We start from the raw sequence: 17,221 nt of genomic DNA, 5'->3' as shown, positions 1-17,221 counted from the left end.
ACTTAGATTTGTGTGTATTGTGTGTATTGTTGTAAAATTCTTAGATATTACTTGTTAGATATTACTGCACTGTTGGAAATAGAAACACAAGCATTTTGTTTCACCTGCAAAAAAACCTGCTAAACACGTGTTTGTGACCAATAAAATTTGATTGATTTGATTTGAGATAGGGATACTTGATTCTGTTCTGTCTGAAGATGTCACTATTGTACAGACTACTGGGGGGGCTACATATATATTTTTTAAGTATCTGGTACAACCTGACGTATAACATGTGGGCGAGGCTTAAAGTGGAACATAACAAATGAAGAGCTCCATTCGTTTGTCAGCCTACTCTTTCCATAAGAGAGAGTAGACATATTATATTGTTTCATGTATTGTCGTCATTGAGATGGGAGACATATTGCTAATAGGCCTACGGAAGCCGAGCAGAGACGAAATATTTTGTCTCCACCCGCGGGAATAGCGACTGAATAATGTCAGACAGGCGTGAGTGGTGGACATAGAGTGATAGAAAGTCGGAATGTCCTACACATGCCAATGTAACTTTTTCTGCAAGATATTTCAAAACTAAGTATTTCCTTTGCGTAAATCATCCTGGAGTCTCCAAAGGATTCTTGAAGAAGGCACGCAGAACAGAGGCAAGTTTTTAAACCATGGCCTGAAAAGATGAGCAAATCAGCCTATACAGTCGAACTCACAATGCATTACGTTAAGTTATTTTCCAACAAAACGATACGTTTTTTTCCTTAGATTATTTAATGTGTTATTTTCTGTAATTAAGTTATTAGTTATTATAATGTCCCATCAACTGCCGTAGCTTATTTTGTGTTACGAAATGGACATTCTATAAAATGTTGTTGCTTTAGTTTAGCCTATTTAATTGCTTTGGTATCGGCTGGAGGCAGTTGCATTTTGACAAATTATTCTAATCCTCATCATCAGTGGGGCAATGCGTGAGTATAAAGTCGTGGTCCTCGGCAGTGGAGGTGTCGGCAAGTCTGCTCTCACCGTGCAATTTGTGACCGGGACCTTCATAGAGAAGTATGACCCGACAATTGAAGATTTTTATCGAAAGGAGATCGAGGTGGATTCCTCCCCGTCGGTGCTGGAGATTCTGGACACTGCTGGGACAGAGCAGTTTGCTTCTATGAGAGACCTTTACATCAAGAACGGCCAGGGCTTCATACTAGTCTACAGTCTGGTCAACCAACAGAGTTTCCAAGACATCAAGCCAATGAGAGATCAGATCATCAGAGTTAAAAGGTGATTTCTGAGTTTGATATTAATTCCCTGACTGCGTCACTAGATTGAAAGTTAATTTGGAACACGATCAGGGTCATGGCCAATGGCCCTATTGAAATCAATGAATATAGGCTATATTCTAGAAAATTCTAATGGTCTAGTAATTACTCTAGTTTATTCCACTACAAATTGCAAATTAGTATGTGTGTGTGTGATTTTGATTCCTTTGGATCGATAATACTTGAGCAGGGCTGGGCTCACATCTGCTTCGTTTTAACTTGGACATGAAACCAAATAATATTAATGTTCTTTGAGGAGATATTGTCTGATTCATCCAGGTCATGTGTTAGTCATGAAAGTCCAGCTGTGCTTCACCTGTACTCTATTGCCCAGAAGTCCTATGGTTAGATGTTGGACTTCTAGCTAGATGGAGAACCCATATGAAACCTGAACAGGACAGAGCATAGGCCATCATTCAGATTGTCCCACATACAGTTCCTTCAGAAAGTATTCACACCATTTGACTTTTTCCACATTTTGTTGTGTTACAAAGTGTGATTCAAATGGATTAAATTGTTATTTTTCTGTCAATTATCTACACAAAGTACGATGCAATGTCAAATTGGAAGATTTGTTTTTATTTTTTAAAAATGTATTAATGAAAAACAAAAACACAAATATATCTTGATTAGATAAGTATTCACCCCCCTGAGTCATTACATGTTAGAATTTGGCTTTATGTTTTAGGTTATTGTCCTGCTGGAAGGTGAATTCAACTCCCAGTGTCTTTTGGAAAGCAGACTGAACCAGGTTTTCCTCTAGGATTTTGCCTATGACAAGTATACCCATACCGCGATGCAGCCATCACCATGCTCGAAAATATGAAGAATGTTACTCAGTGATGTGTTTGGATTTGCCCCAAATGTAACGCTTGTATTTAGGACAAAATGTAAATGTCTTTGCCACATTCTTTACTTTAGTACCTGGTTGCAAACAGGATGCATGTTTTTGAAAATGTTTATTCTGAACAGGCTTCCTTCTTTTCACTCTGTCATTTAGGTTAGTATTATGGAGTAACTACAAGGATGTTGTTCCATTCTCAGTTTTCTACTATCACAGCCATTAAGCTCTGTAACCATTTTAATATCATCATTGGCCTCAAGGTAAAATCCCTGTGGGGTTTCCTTCCCTGTATCTTTGTAGTGACTGGGTGTTTTAATACACCATCCAAAGCCTAATTAATAACTTCACCAATATCAAAGGGATATTCAGTGTCTGTATTTATTCCTTTTTTTAAACCCATCTACCAATCGGTGTCCTTCTTTGCGAGGCATCTGGAAAATGGATTATCTTTACGTCTGACCTTATTTGGTCTTGTCGTAACAAAGGGGTTAAATACTTATTGACTCAAGACATTTTAGCTTTTCATTTTTTATTAATATGTAAAAAATTCTCAAAACTAAATTTCACTTTTAAATTATTGGATATTATCTGTGTAGAACAGTGACACAAAATCTAAATTTAAAATTCAGCCTGTAACACAACAAAGTGTGGAAAAAGTCAAAGGGTGTGAATACTTTCTGAAGGTTCTGTAGGTCATCTCCATACCAATGCTGGTCCAGAATAGCAGTTTCCCTCCTCCCTGGCAACTCATTTAGGAAGTACTGTATCTTTGTAACCAGAGATGTTAGACACGATGGTTTAGAGAAAAAGCCAGGAAAAACTCTAGGTCCTAGGTATTGACAATAACTTGTCCTGCTCAGATCAGATGGTCAAGAAAAACTAAAGTCCCCTACTCAAAGTTTCACTCTGTTATTCGGAACAAGTGAGACGATGAAGTGGCAAATGCAAATCAGATGCCTGTTTCACACTATAGGGCCGACCCAAAGCGAACCATACTTTACTGGCCATCCCAGTATAGCTCGGGTTGGTTTTTCTTGGTTTTGCTTCTATTTTCCAGCCTGTCATTACTAAGATGCATAGTACTCCTCCATGGTAAAATGTCCCCTGGATACAGATCTAGGATCAGCTTCCCCTCCCACAGACCTAACCTTAACCATTAGTGGGGAAAATGCTAAACTGAACCAAGATCAGCATCTAGGGGAAACTTCACTCTACTCCCATTAGCTAACTCCAGAAAGTGGCTTTACAGTACTTTTACTGCCTCGCAAAACCCATTATTGCTGAGCCAGCGAGCAGAAGTGCACTATATCCTCACTCACCACAACTCGGGATTGTGTGTGATTTGGAAGCCAAAGAAACATCAGGTCTCCATTAGTGAGAAGGCACATAACCTAAAGCCACGTTTGACTCCTAGCAGCGGAATCCTCAGAACTAGGGGGATCCAAGAGTGAGGTAATTTGGGATATGTGTGTGTGTGTGTGTGTGTGTGTGTGTGTGTGTGTGTGTGTGTGTGTGTGTGTGTGTGTGTGTGTGTGTGTGTGTGTGTGTGTGTGTGTGTGTGTGTGTGTGTGTGTGTGTGTGTGTGTGTGTGTGTGTGTGTGTGTGTGTGTGTGTGTGTGTGTGTGTGTGTACCTTCAACTCTTGCTGCAGCACCCCACAAAATAACCAAATAAATTACTGTATCGTGTATATTGTTGTTTCGGAAATCCAACCTGGGTGTGCTCCAACTTGATCTTAACGTTTTCCTCGCATGAATGTGAAGGATAATGAGGCGATCGACCTAGAAGCTGTGTTTTCAAAGCACTTTCAGATGGATTTCACGCTGCACTGATGCTGTGTTTAATAGCAAGAGAGGAACAACACAGGCTGTTAAGTGTAGTCATTTGTGCAATGGGGTGTGGTCTCAAACTACACTTCTAAGGAGGGATGTGTGATTGAAGTTCTGACTTTTAACCCACGTCCTGGCTCACCGTGGTGGTGGTGTTGATTAGGCACACCGTAACAAAATGTTTTGTACCCACAGTGTCCTGCATGGCTCAGTTGGTAAAGCATGGAGCTTGCAACACCAGGGTTGTGGGTTTGATTCCCATGGGGGACCAGAATGAAAATGTATGCACTCAACACTGTAAATCTATCTGGATACATTGTTTCTAAAAAGACACAAAAATGGGTATTGGTCAGCATGATTTAGAGAACATAAACATAGGCTATGAAATGGAATACAAACCAGTACTTGTAGCTATGTTTTAGAAGTACTGGGACTCAATTTGAAAAGTATCACGAATAGCCTGTTTTTGACCATGTAGACCCATTTCTTAGGCCTCATTCCCTGGTTTGCCATATAGCTTTAAAGTTCCAGGAAGGAACATTATTTAGTTCAAGTTACTGTTATGGTTCATGTTGAATTCACTGATTTGCCCTGTTTATTTTTGTTGTCAAAAACTATATGCGGCCTTTTTTTGTGTTGTGTTAAGTTTTTGTACGTTTATAAGCTTATAAATATAGGTTTATAAGCACACAGCCCAGCAGCAGCAGCACAGTGTGGGAAGCCCGTCATCACAGCATCTCTTGGGACTCCACATCCATTTTGTTATTATTTTCCCTAGCTCTCCCTCAGTACGCCAAAGGAACATCTAAGTACTGTATGTTAGCTTAGCCACCATAAGGCTACAGGATTGGGAAAGCCACAATCTGGTATTTGTGTTTCATCCCGACTGCAGTTATTTTCTTCAAGACTCAATGGGGATATATATCATTAAAGATCCAATGCAACCATTTCTATCTCAATAATCTCAAACCATTTCTGGGTAAAAAAAAAAAGGTTTTCAATTGAAATGATAAAAAATCAACAAAAATAGCTTCGTAGTAAAAAGCAATTTAAGCAAGAATTATGCTAGGACTGTCTGGGATAGGTCTGAGTGAGTGACCTAATTGGGAGGAGCCTAATGGGAGGGATATGTAACCTGAAAACTAGCTGTTATTGGCAGAAAGGTTCAACTCTAATTTGTTATCGATCTATTATCTTGATGTTGCCAGGCAAGCCAAAACTGCATCCATGCAAAACAAGCAGACATTTCAGGCAGCCTTTTAAACAGCTCTTACACTAAAAACGGTATTATCATCATTGTTACAGTTTCACAGAATTAGTCCAACATCATAGCGTGAAAATATATATACAGTATATATATAAAACACCGAAAAAGCATGTATTACAATGCACTGCCCCATTTAATTTGAATGACCACAAACATTTCCTGCAAATGTCTTGCCTGCAAAAAAAAAACATTGCATGCAAATATCCCAGATTGTACTTATTTGTCATTAATTAAAGGTGCAATGAAACAACAGCAGCTCAAGGCTTGGGGGGGAGGGGGGGGGCATCGTGCTGGAGAGGGCGCATGCTCCGCAGTCATTAGTGTAATTGCACTGTGCTTTAGGAAGCTTGTGTCGGTGTGCTGGATAAGGGAGCAGGCTGACGCTCCTTCAGGCGAAACAAAGAATGGAAATGCCTTTTCAAAAAACACCGCGGTTTTCTTGTTGTGTCTTTGGTTAGACCAGGGAAAACAGTCTCAGACACAGCCTGCAGCCTGCAGCCAGAAAGCGTCATGATCAGTTAGTTGAAAGTGCTCCCTTAGTGCAACATTTGCTTGCAGATTAATCGGTTCCATCTGTAGAGATCCAGCACGTGCCCACTTGAAGGTCTGTGTCACCTCCTTTGAAAAGTCCCCTGACGTCTGTGACGAGGAATGGATTCTCAATTAGAAGAAGGAGCTGCTGTCCAAGGCTGAAGCTGTCAATGCGATTTCCAACGTTTCCAATCAGCTTATCTATGAAGTCAGCATGAGGAGGAACATCTCTCTCACCCTGAATCTGTTCCTGCACTTTTGGGAAGTGCGCACAGTCTCCTTGAAGATCTTCCTTGAACACTTCCAGTTTCCTCTGGAAGGAGCGGACAGATGTCATCAAATCACAAACGGAATTGTTCTTGCCCTGTAGGTTCACGTTGAGCTCGTTAAGGTGTGATGTGATGTTTAACAAAAAAGCAACAATATCCATTTTGCTCTCGTCTTGCAAAAAAAGTGAAAACTGTGTTGCCTTCTGACTCCTGAGCTGTACTAGGAAAGCTGTCATTTCCTTTCAAATGGACCAAAAGCGTTCCAACACCCTGCCTATACTAAGCCATATTACGTTGTTGTGCAGCAGTAGGCCATTTGCCTACGGCTGCATGTCTTTCAGGAATTCAGCAGGCGATGTTGATGAGATGAGGATGCCCTGAGGAAGTGGAATAGTTATATCATTGTATTCATCACTTCAGCATACCCTTCTGACAGATGGGCGCACGGGACGGACTGATGAATGATGCGGTGGTGGGCTGTGAGATCAGGGTTGTCCTCGTTCAGCCGTGCCACAGCTCCTCTCTCTCTTCCTGCCATGGCAGGGGCCCTATCTGAGGTGATAGAGACCACTTGTTTTTATATATATCCCCCAATTTCTCAGCATTTCCTTTATGGCCATGTATATGTATTTTTCCTCTTGTATGCGTCTCGAGTGGTGTTACACCTAGCAGGTCTTCACAGAATTCCTTCTTTCTCTGTGTGGTAAAATCTAACACACACCAGAAGCCGGGCCTTATCACTCACCTCAGTAGATTCATCAAGAGCTAATGCTCTGCATGGTGCACTCCGAATAGCTTCATCGCGCTGTGTTAATACATCCTGTTTTAGAATTTCACTCTTTCTTGCCGTTGTTGTACATGGCATTGGGATTTGCTTGATCTTCTCACACAGCTCGCCTTTTTTTTGTTTACCGGCAAGTAAAAGTTTCAGCAACAGCTTTCACGCACTCGTTCACCACTCTCCCGTCAATAAATGACTTTTGGTGTTGACCCAAAATCCAAGCTATTTTTTTTGTGAACATTCGTTTGCACGTTGTTGGGCAGTGAAGGCACTCTGGTGCCTGGTGGACTGATCATACTGGGCTTTGAATGTGTTTATTTGTGCGTGCCCTCACCTCAGACTGCAGTGGATATGTTTGCTCAAAATATCTGTGCTCTGTTTTCGTAGTGGCTCTTCATGTTGGCACTTTTTTTCATTAGTGCCACGGTCTCTGAACATACTCTGCCTGATAAAGGCATATTTGTCAGTCCGCTCCTCTTTGAAAGCTTGATACTCTGTATAGACTTTCCTGACTTTTGCGCACGCCATTGTATAAGTTCTCCTCGCGCTTCCGCTTTTGCATCTCTCGCTGTCTCAGACTGACAACATCAGTCTCCTAACATGCATTGTAAACATTCGCTTTGATTGGCTGAGCTTAGTGATGCGATTTAAATAACGCACGTGACTGGACAACACACAGTAGTACGGGGCGCTGTCGGGGACCTTCCCAAGTATGTGTAAATTGGAGAAAAAAAAGGATTGCTTCATCAGTATTTAATTTAACATAATTGCAAAAGTGTTTTCTAATGATCAATTAGCCTTTTACAATGATAAACTTGGATTAGCTAACACAACGTGCCATTGGAACACAGGAGTGATGGTTGCTGATAATGGGCCTTTGTACACTTATGTAGATATTCCATTAATTTTCCAGTGACAATAGTCATTTGCAACATTAACAATGTCTACACTGTAATTCTGATCAATTTGATGTAATTTTAAAGGACACAAAATGTGCTTTTCTTTAAAAAACAAGGACATTTCTAAGTGACCCCAAACTTGTACTTGTGTATGTACAAGAGATATGTCTGTGTTTCATTTTCAATACTTTTGCAAATAGGCTAAAAACATGTTTTTGCTTTGTCATTGCACTGTTTCTGGGTTATTAAACTTGGACTTGGAATTCAATCAAATCTGCACTGCAAGAAACCCAAAGTGTGGAAAACATCACATTTAACGCCCGCTTGGAGGGTAACACAGTGCCACCAACGCGGCGGCCCGCTCCCAAGGACTGTGGGCTCTCGTTCTCCGTGGCCGACCTAAGTAAGAGATTAAAGCATTTTAACCCTCGGGAAGGCTGCAGGAGTGTTTACGGACATATTCAATCTCTCCCTATCCAAGTCTGCTGTCACCAATTGCTTCAAGATGTCCACCATTGTTCCTGTCCCAAGAAAGCAAAGGTAACTGAACTAAATGACTATTGCCCTGTAGGTCTCACTTCTGTCATCATGAAGTGCTTTGAGAGGCTAGTTAAGGATCATATAACCTGCACCTTACCTGACACCCTAGACCCACTCAATTTGCATACCGCGCCACCCCAAAAGATTCACAGTTTGTGCAATCGCCCTCGCACTGCACACTGCCCTATCCCATCTGGACAAGAGGAATATTTATAGAAGAATGCTGTTCATAGACTATAGCTCAGCCTTCAAAACCATAGTACCCCTCCAGCTCATCATTAAGCTCGGGGCCCTGGGTCTGAACGCCGCCCTGTTCAACTGGGTCCTGGACTTCCTGACTGGGCACCCCAGGTGGTGAATATAGGAAACAACACCTCCACTATGCTGATCCTCAGTGGCACAAGTCTTTTTTTTCTTACATTTTAGTCATTTAGCAGACACTCTTATCCAGAGAAATTAGGGCTTTGCTCAAGGGAAAATTGACAGATTGTTCACCTAGTCGGCTTGGGTACTCAAACCAGCAATATTTTCAGTTACTGGCCCAACACTCTTAACCCGCTAGGCTACCTGCTGCCCATGGAGTCATGGAAATGGCCTAGGACTCTGGAGAATCACTGTCATAGCAGCAGTGCCCAAGGCAATGGGAATCTGTCACTGGATCAGTATTGTTCAGAAGAGAGGCTAGAGGCCAGAGCAATGTAACATTAGTAATAATGGCAGGATCCCCTACAAGGCCAGAGGAGGCCTGGAAGAGAACTGCCAAAATCAAGCCATTATGAGTGCTGTAATAATAATAATCATAATAATAATCATAATAAATACATTTTGGGGTATTTTGATTGTTTATGGACTGGCACAGCTGGAAGGTAGAGAGGAACCTACAGTAACAGTCAAAAGTTTGGACAAACCAACTCATTCAAGGGTTTTTCTTTATTTGTACTATTTCTATATTGTACAACAATAGTGAAGACATCAAAACCATTAAATAACACATATGGAACCATGTAGTAACCAAAAAAGTGTTAAACAAATGTTTATATTTGACATTCTTCAAAGTAGCCACCCTTTGCCTTAATGACAGCTTTGCGGACTCTTGGCATTCTCTCAACCAGCTTCACCTAGAATGCTTTTTCAACAGTCTTGAAGGAGTTCCCACATATATTGACCACTTGTTGGCTGCTTTTCCTTCACTCTGCAGTCCGACTCATCCCAAATCATCTCATTTCGGGTTGAGGTCAGATGATTGTGGAGGCCAGGTCATCTGATGCAGCACTCCCTCACTCTCCTTCTTGGTCAAATAGCCCTTACACAGCTTGGAGGTGTGTTGGGTCATTGTCCTGTTGAAATACCAAGCGATAATGTCGAAGGACTTGTCGGTAGAGCTCCGAGACAGGATTGTGTCGAGGCACAGATCTGGGGAAGGGTACCAAAAAATGTCAGCAGCATTGAATGTTCCCAAGAACACATTGGCCTCCATCATTCTTAAACGGAATAAGTTTTGAACCACCAAAACTCTTCCTAGAGCTGGCCACCTGGCCAAACTGAGCAATCGGTGGAGAAGGGCCTTGGTCGTATAGTTGACCAAGAACCCGATGGTCACTCTGACATAGCTCTAGAGTTCCTCTGTGGAGATGGGAGAACCTCCCAGAAGGACAACCATCTCTGCAGCATTCCACAAATCAGGCCTTTATGGTAGAGTGGACAAACGGAAGCCACTCATTAAAAGGCACATGACAGCCCGCTTGGAGTTTACCAAAAGCCACCTAAAGACTCACAAACCATGAGAAACAAGATTATCTGGTCTGATGAAACCAAGATTGAACTGTTTGGCCTGAATGCCAAGCGTTACGTCTGGAGAGAACCTGGCACCGTCCCTACGGTGAAGCATGGTGGTGGAAGCATCATGCTGTGGGGATGTTTTTCAGCGGCAGGGACCAGGAGACTAGTCAGGATCAAGGGAAAGGTGAACGGAGCAAAGTACAGAGATCCTTGACGAAAACCTGCTCCAGAGCGCTCAGAACCTCCGACTGGGTCGAAAGTTCACCTTCCAACAGGACAACGACCCTAAGCACACAGCCAAGACAACTCAGGAGAAGCTTCGGGACAAGTCTCTGAATGTCTTTGAGTAGCCCAGCCAGAGCCCAGACTTGAACCCGATCGAACATCTCAGGAGAGACCTAAAATAGCTGTATAGGAACGCTCCTCATCCTACCTGACAGCGCTTGAGGATCTCCAGAGAAGAATGGGGGAAACTCCCAAAAATAAAAGCGTAGTGAAATTTATGTGGGTTATTGGTTTATGACAGCTGATGTGGTATAGAGTGAAGTTGCTGAATTTGGGTCAGTTTTGCATTTCCCCAACTAATGGTTAAGGTTAGGTTTGGGGGAGCGGAAGCTGATCCTAGATCTGTACATAATAGCTGATATGGAATCAAAGTATTGTTGTGCAGAATGTAACTGGTTTGTGCCCAGTGAGGGACAGGGACAGAACCTACTCTGTTACAACAGCACATACCCAAGACGACTCAAGGCTGTAATCACTGCCAGGTTCTTCAACAAAGTACTGAGTAAAGGGTCTGAATACTTCTGTAAATGTGATATTTCAATGTCTTTGTTAGAAATTTGAACAAGAATTCAAACCTGTTTTTTGCTTTGTCTTTATGGGGTATTGTGTGTCGCTTGATGAGGAAAACAAACAATTTAATCCATATTAGAATAAGGCTGTAAAGTAACAAAATGTGGAAAATGTCAAGGGGTCTGAATACTTTCCCGAATGCACTGTATCTCTCGCTCTCTATTCTGTATCTCTATTCTGTACATTGCTTTAATAAATACAGAGATGCATACAGATATACTGTATCTCCCCCATCTCTCTTTCTCTCTCTCTCCCTCCTTCCTAGGTATGAGAGTGTGCCGGTGATCCTTGTGGGGAATAAGGTGGACCAGGAGGGAGAGAGGGAGGTGTCTTGTGGAGAGGGCCAGGCTTTGGCCGAGGACTGGGGCTGTCCCTTCCTGGAGACCTCGGCGAAGAGCAAGACCATGGTGGACGAGCTTTTCACTGAAATCGTCCGACTGATGGACTCCTCTTCGCTGCCCGACAGAGCGGAACCCTGCTGCGGCTTAGCCTGCAGTATACAGTAGCTCGCGGGGAGGCGGGTCTGTGAGAGGGTGGCGGACAGGGGGCTGAACAAATAGGCGCACAGCTGCTCGGTTTGCAGTATTGACCAACTCCAGGGGGAGTTGGACAATACCGCCCCCAATGTTTGTGATGGTGAGCTATCGAAGTCTTCAGGTCTCAGGCAAGGTTACTCTTCATGCGACAGTGGTACACCGAATTCCCTCCGTTACACATTCGCCAGAGAAGCATTTGGAAACAGTGGTGAAAGAAAACAGAGGTGCAAGAAAACAGATTGACATTGTAAGCCTTACATCGTGTGTTGACTCAAAAGGATGGGGCAGAGCATGGGACACTATTGAGTACGTAGAATCAAACTCACTAAGACCGAAGGACAGACAGAAGCATCGGACAGACTTACAGACAGATAGAAAGACAGTCTAAGGGCTCTATTAAATCTGTATCGCAAAAGTTTAGCCTTACAGCGTGATAGAAATTTAAAGCCAATTTTCCGGTGTTAGCGGAGACTGCATTTACGGTAAACACTGTATACTGTATGTCGGACTCAATTGGAATTTCCATTTCTATTGTGCAATCTGTAATGCTTCACATAGTTTAGCTTGGCGTTGTCTGTGCATCTCGGTTGCCATACACAACAAATGGTTTGCCTTGTTACCTGAGGTTCGTGGTTGACTACACATGTTTTTAATGTGTACAGTTACATTTAATCTCCCACTTCGGTTTTATTTTGCACTTCAATATATACATTTTTAACTAAAGTGGAAAAAGAGTCAAATGTATTTAATTACATTTGTACAATTATTAATAGGCTATAATACATATCAGTATCATACAGATATAGGATCTTCATTTGATGAGAATGTTCCTGCACAGTCGGAAATGCAACATGTAGTGTATAAGGTTTAAAAAAGGCTTCCGAGTTTTTACATTTCCACTTCAAAATTTCAGACTTGATTTGCCCTAATGTAAAATGTTGTCATGTTTGTCATTTATTATCATGTCTTGTCCCTGTGCTCCCCATGCTATTCGTTTCCCTCTGCTGGTCTTATTTGGTTCTTTCCCTCCTTCTATCCCTCTCTCTCCCCCTCCCTCTCTCACTCTCTCGCTCTCTCTTCTCTCTATCGTTCCGTTCCTGCTCCCAGCTGTTCCTATTCCCCTAATCATCATTTAGTCTTCCCACACCTGTTCCCGATCCTTTCCCCTGATTAGAGTCCCTATTTATTCCTTTGTGATCCGTTCCTGTCCCGTCGGTTCCTTGTTTTGTATTCACCATGCTGTGATTGCGTTTCGCCCTGTCCTGTCGTGTTTTTTGCCTTCATCAGATGCTGCGTGTGAGCAGGTGGCTCTATCAACTACGGCCTGCGCCTACCCGAAGCGACCTGCAGTCTGTGGCCGCTTCTCTAGTTATTCCCCTCTACAGACTAGAGGATTTTTGTTATTCCCTGTTTTGGATTTAAATAAACTCTGTTTCTGTTAAGTCGCTTTTGGGTCCTCTTTCACCTGCATGACAGAAGGAACCGACCAAGGAATGGACCCAGCGACTACAGACGCTCGTTACACTGCCGTCAGGATCCAAGGAGCCATGCTCGGCAGACACGAGCAGGAATTGTCTGCTGCTCGCCATGCCGTGGAGAACCTGGCCGCTCAGGTTTCCGACCTCTCTGGACAGTTCCAGAGTCTACGTCTCGTGCCACCTGTTACTTCCTGGCCTGCCGAGCCTCCAGAACCTAGGGTTAATAACCCACCTTGCTACTCCGGGCAGCCCACTGAGTGTCGCTCCTTTCTCACGCAGTGTGAGATTGTGTTCTCTCTCCAACCCAACACATACTCTAGAGAGAGAGCTCGGGTTGCTTACGTCATTTCACTCCTTACTGGCCGGGCTCGAGAATGGGGCACAGCTATCTGGGAGGCAAGGGCTGATTGCTCTAACAAATTCCAGAACTTTAAAGAGGAGATGATTCGGGTTTTTGACCGTTCAGTTTTTGGTAGGGAGGCTTCTAGGGCCCTGGCTTCCTTATGCCAAGGTGAACGGTCCATAACGGATTATTCTATTGAGTTTCGCACTCTTGCTGCCTCTAGTGAGTGGAACGAGCCGGCGCTGCTCGCTCGTTTTCTGGAGGGACTCCACGCAGTGGTTAAGGATGAGATTCTCTCCCGGGAGGTTCCATCAGATGTGGATTCTTTGATTGCTCTCGCCATCCGCATAGAACGACGGGTAGATCTTCGTCACCGGGCTCGTGGAAGAGAGCTCGCATCAACGGTGTTTCCCTGCTCCGCATCGCAACCATCTCCCTCCTCTGGCTTTGAGACTGAGCCCATGCAGCTGGGAGGGATTCGCATCTCGAATAAGGAGAGGGAATGGAGGATCACCAACCGCCTGTGCCTCTATTGCGGAGTTGCTGGACATTTTGTTAATTCATGTCCAGTAAGAGGCCAGAGCCCATCAGTAAGCGGAGGGCTACTGGTGAGCGCTACTACTCAGGTCCCTTCATCTAGATCTTGTACTACTATGTCGGTCCATCTACGCTGGACCGGTTCGGGTGCTACATGCAGTGCTTTGATTGACTCTGGGGCTGAGGGTTGTTTCATGGACGAAGCATGGGCTCGGAAACATAACATTCCTTTCAGACCGTTAGACAGGCCTACGCCCATGTTTGCCTTAGATGGTAGTCATCTTCCCAGTATCAAATTTGAGACACTACCTTTAACTCTCACAGTATCTGGTAACCACAGTGAGACTATTTCTTTTTTGATTTTCCGTTCACCGTTTACACCTGTTGTTTTGGGTCATCCCTGGCTTGTATGTCATAATCCTTCTATTAATTGGTCTAGTAATTCTATCCTATCCTGGAACGTTTCTTGTCATGTGAAGTGTTTAATGTCTGCCATCCCTCCCGTTTCTTCTGTCCCTACTTCTCAGGAGGAACCTGGCGATTTGACAGGAGTGCCGGAGGAATATCATGATCTGCGCACGGTCTTCAGTCGGTCCCGAGCCAACTCCCTTCCTCCTCACCGGTCGTATGATTGTAGTATTGATCTCCTTCCGGGGACCACTCCTCCTCGAGGTAGACTATACTCTCTGTCGGCTCCCGAACGTAAGGCTCTCGAGGATTATTTGTCTGTGTCTCTTGACGCCGGTACCATAGTGCCTTCTTCTTCTCCGGCCGGGCGGGGTTCTTTTTGTTAAAAAAAGGACGGTACTCTGCGCCCCTGCGTGGATTATCGAGGGCTGAATGACATAACGGTTAAGAATCGTTATCCGCTTCCCCTTATGTCATCAGCCTTCGAGATTCTGCAGGGAGCCAGGTGCTTTACTAAGTTGGACCTTCGTAACGCTTACCATCTCGTGCGCATCAGAGAGGGGGACGAGTGGAAAACGGCGTTTAACACTCCGTTAGGGCATTTTGAGTACCGGGTTCTGCCGTTCGGTCTCGCCAATGCGCCAGCTGTTTTTCAGGCATTAGTTAATGATGTTCTGAGAGACATGCTGAACATTTTTGTTTTTGTCTATCTTGACGATATCCTGATTTTTTCTCCGTCACTCGAGATTCATGTTCAGCACGTTCGACGTGTTCTACAGCGCCTTTTAGAGAATTGTCTCTACGTAAAGGCTGAGAAGTGCTCTTTTCATGTCTCCTCCGTTACTTTTCTCGGTTCCGTTATTTCCGCTGAAGGCATTCAGATGGATTCCGCTAAGGTCCAAGCTGTCAGCGATTGGCCCGTTCCAAGGTCACGTGTCGAGTTGCAGCGCTTTTTAGGTTTCGCTAATTTCTATCGGCGTTTCATTCGTAATTTCGGTCAAGTTGCTGCCCCTCTCACAGCTCTTACTTCTGTCAAGACGTGTTTTAAGTGGTCCGGTTCCGCCCAGGGAGCTTTTGATCTTCTAAAAGAACGTTTTACGTCCGCTCCTATCCTCGTTACTCCTGACGTCACTAGACAATTCATTGTCGAGGTTGACGCTTCAGAGGTAGGCGTGGGAGCCATTCTATCCCAGCGCTTCCAGTCTGACGATAAGGTTCATCCTTGCGCTTATTTTTCTCATCGCCTGTCGCCATCTGAGCGCAACTATGATGTGGGTAACCGTGAACTGCTCGCCATCCGCTTAGCCCTAGGCGAATGGCGACAGTGGTTGGAGGGGCGACCGTTCCTTTTGTCGTTTGGACAGACCATAAGAACCTTGAGTACATCCGTTCTGCCAAACGACTTAATGCCCGTCAAGCTCGTTGGGCGTTGTTTTTCGCTCGTTTCGAGTTTGTGATTTCTTACCGTCCGGGTAGCAAGAACACCAAGCCTGATGCCTTATCCCGTCTGTTTAGTTCTTCTGTGGCTTCTACTGATCCCGAGGGGATTCTTCCTTATGGGCGTGTTGTCGGGTTAACAGTCTGGGGAATTGAAAGACAGGTTAAGCAAGCACTCACGCACACTGCGTCGCCGCGCTTGTCCTAGTAACCTCCTTTTCGTTCCTGTTTCCACTCGTCTGGCTGTTCTTCAGTGGGCTCACTCTGCCAAGTTAGCTGGTCATCCCGGTGTTCGAGGCACTCTTGCGTCTATTCGCCAGCGCTTTTGGTGGCCGACTCAGGAGCGTGACACGCGCCGTTTCGTGGCTGCTTGTTCGGACTGCGCGCAGACTAAGTCGGGTAACTCTCCTCCTGCCGGTCGTCTCAGACCGCTCCCCATTCCTTCTCGACCATGGTCTCACATTGCCTTAGACTTCATTACCGGTCTGCCTTTGTCTGCGGGGAAGACTGTGATTCTGACGGTTGTCGATAGGTTCTCTAAGGCGGCACATTTCATTCCCTCGCTAAACTTCCTTCCGCTAAGGAGACGGCACAAATCATTATTGAGAATGTATTCAGAATTCATGGCCTCCCGTTAGACGCCGTTTCAGACAGAGGCCCGCAATTCACGTCACAGTTTTGGAGGGAGTTCTGTCGTTTGATTGGTGCGTCCGTCAGTCTCTCTTCCGGGTTTCATCCCCAGTCTAACGGTCAAGCAGAGAGGGCCAATCAGACGATTGGTCGCATACTACGCAGCCTTTCTTTCAGAAACCCTGCGTCTTGGGCAGAACAGCTCCCCTGGGCAGAATACGCTCACAATTCGCTTCCTTCGTCTGCTACCGGGTTATCTCCGTTTCAGAGTAGTCTGGGTTACCAGCCTCCTCTGTTCTCATCCCAGCTTGCCGAGTCCAGCGTTCCCTCCGCTCAAGCGTTTGTCCAACGTTGTGAGCGCACCTGGAGGAGGGTGAGGTCTGCACTTTGCCGTTACAGGGCACAGACGGTGAGAGCCGCCAATAAACGCAGGATTAAGAGTCCAAGGTATTGTTGCGGCCAGAGAGTGTGGCTTTCCACTCGCAACCTTCCTCTTACGACAGCTTCTCGTAAGTTGACTCCGCGGTTCATTGGTCCGTTCCGTGTCTCCCAGGTCGTCAATCCTGTCGCTGTGCGACTGCTTCTTCCGCGACATCTTCGTCGCGTCCATCCTGTCTTCCATGTCTCCTGTGTTAAGCCCTTTCTTCGCACCCCGTTCGTCTTCCCCCCCCCCCCGTCCTTGTCGAGAGCGCACCTATTTACAAGGTACATAAGATCATGGACATGCGTTCTCGGGGACGGGGTCACCAATACCTAGTGGATTGGGAGGGTTACGGTCCTGAGGAGAGGAGTTGGGTTCCGTCTCGGGACGTGCTGGACCGTTCACTCATCGATGATTTCCTCCGTTGCCGCCAGGATTCCTCCTCGAGTGCGCCAGGAGGCGCTCGGTGAGTGGGGGGGTACTGTCATGTTTGTCATTTATTATCATGTCTTGTCCCTGTGCTCCCCATGCTAT

The 17,221-nt window shown here is 44.9% G+C and overlaps 1 protein-coding gene across 1 annotated transcript; it reads left to right on the top strand.

The window, feature by feature from the left end:
* The first annotated feature begins 206 nt into the window (after positions 1 to 206).
* Positions 207 to 12,365, top strand: LOC124008849 (ras-related protein Rap-2a-like). The gene is made up of 2 exons (XM_046320430.1): positions 207 to 1,266; positions 11,163 to 12,365. The coding sequence occupies exons 1-2, from the start codon at positions 953 to 955 to the stop codon at positions 11,401 to 11,403; spliced, it is 555 nt and encodes a 184-aa protein (XP_046176386.1). The 5' UTR covers positions 207 to 952; the 3' UTR covers positions 11,404 to 12,365.
* Positions 12,366 to 17,221: the final 4,856 nt, after the last annotated feature.

This window comes from Oncorhynchus gorbuscha, linkage group LG21 (assembly GCF_021184085.1).
Source record: "Oncorhynchus gorbuscha isolate QuinsamMale2020 ecotype Even-year linkage group LG21, OgorEven_v1.0, whole genome shotgun sequence".
Lineage (NCBI taxonomy): Eukaryota > Metazoa > Chordata > Actinopteri > Salmoniformes > Salmonidae > Oncorhynchus > Oncorhynchus gorbuscha.
The sequence above is the reverse complement of the archived record's forward strand: the minus strand, read 5'-3'. Positions and strand labels throughout refer to the sequence as shown.

What these genes read in the sequence shown, in the direction of transcription:
- LOC124008849 (XM_046320430.1), top strand. Translation starts at nt 953, where the DNA reads ATGCGTGAGTATAAAGTCGTGGTCCTCGGCAGTGGAGGTGTCGGCAAG. An exon ending in CAGATCATCAGAGTTAAAAG is followed by an intron (nt 1,267 to 11,162) that starts GTGATTTCTGAG and finishes CCTCCTTCCTAG; the next exon opens with GTATGAGAGTGTGCCGGTGA.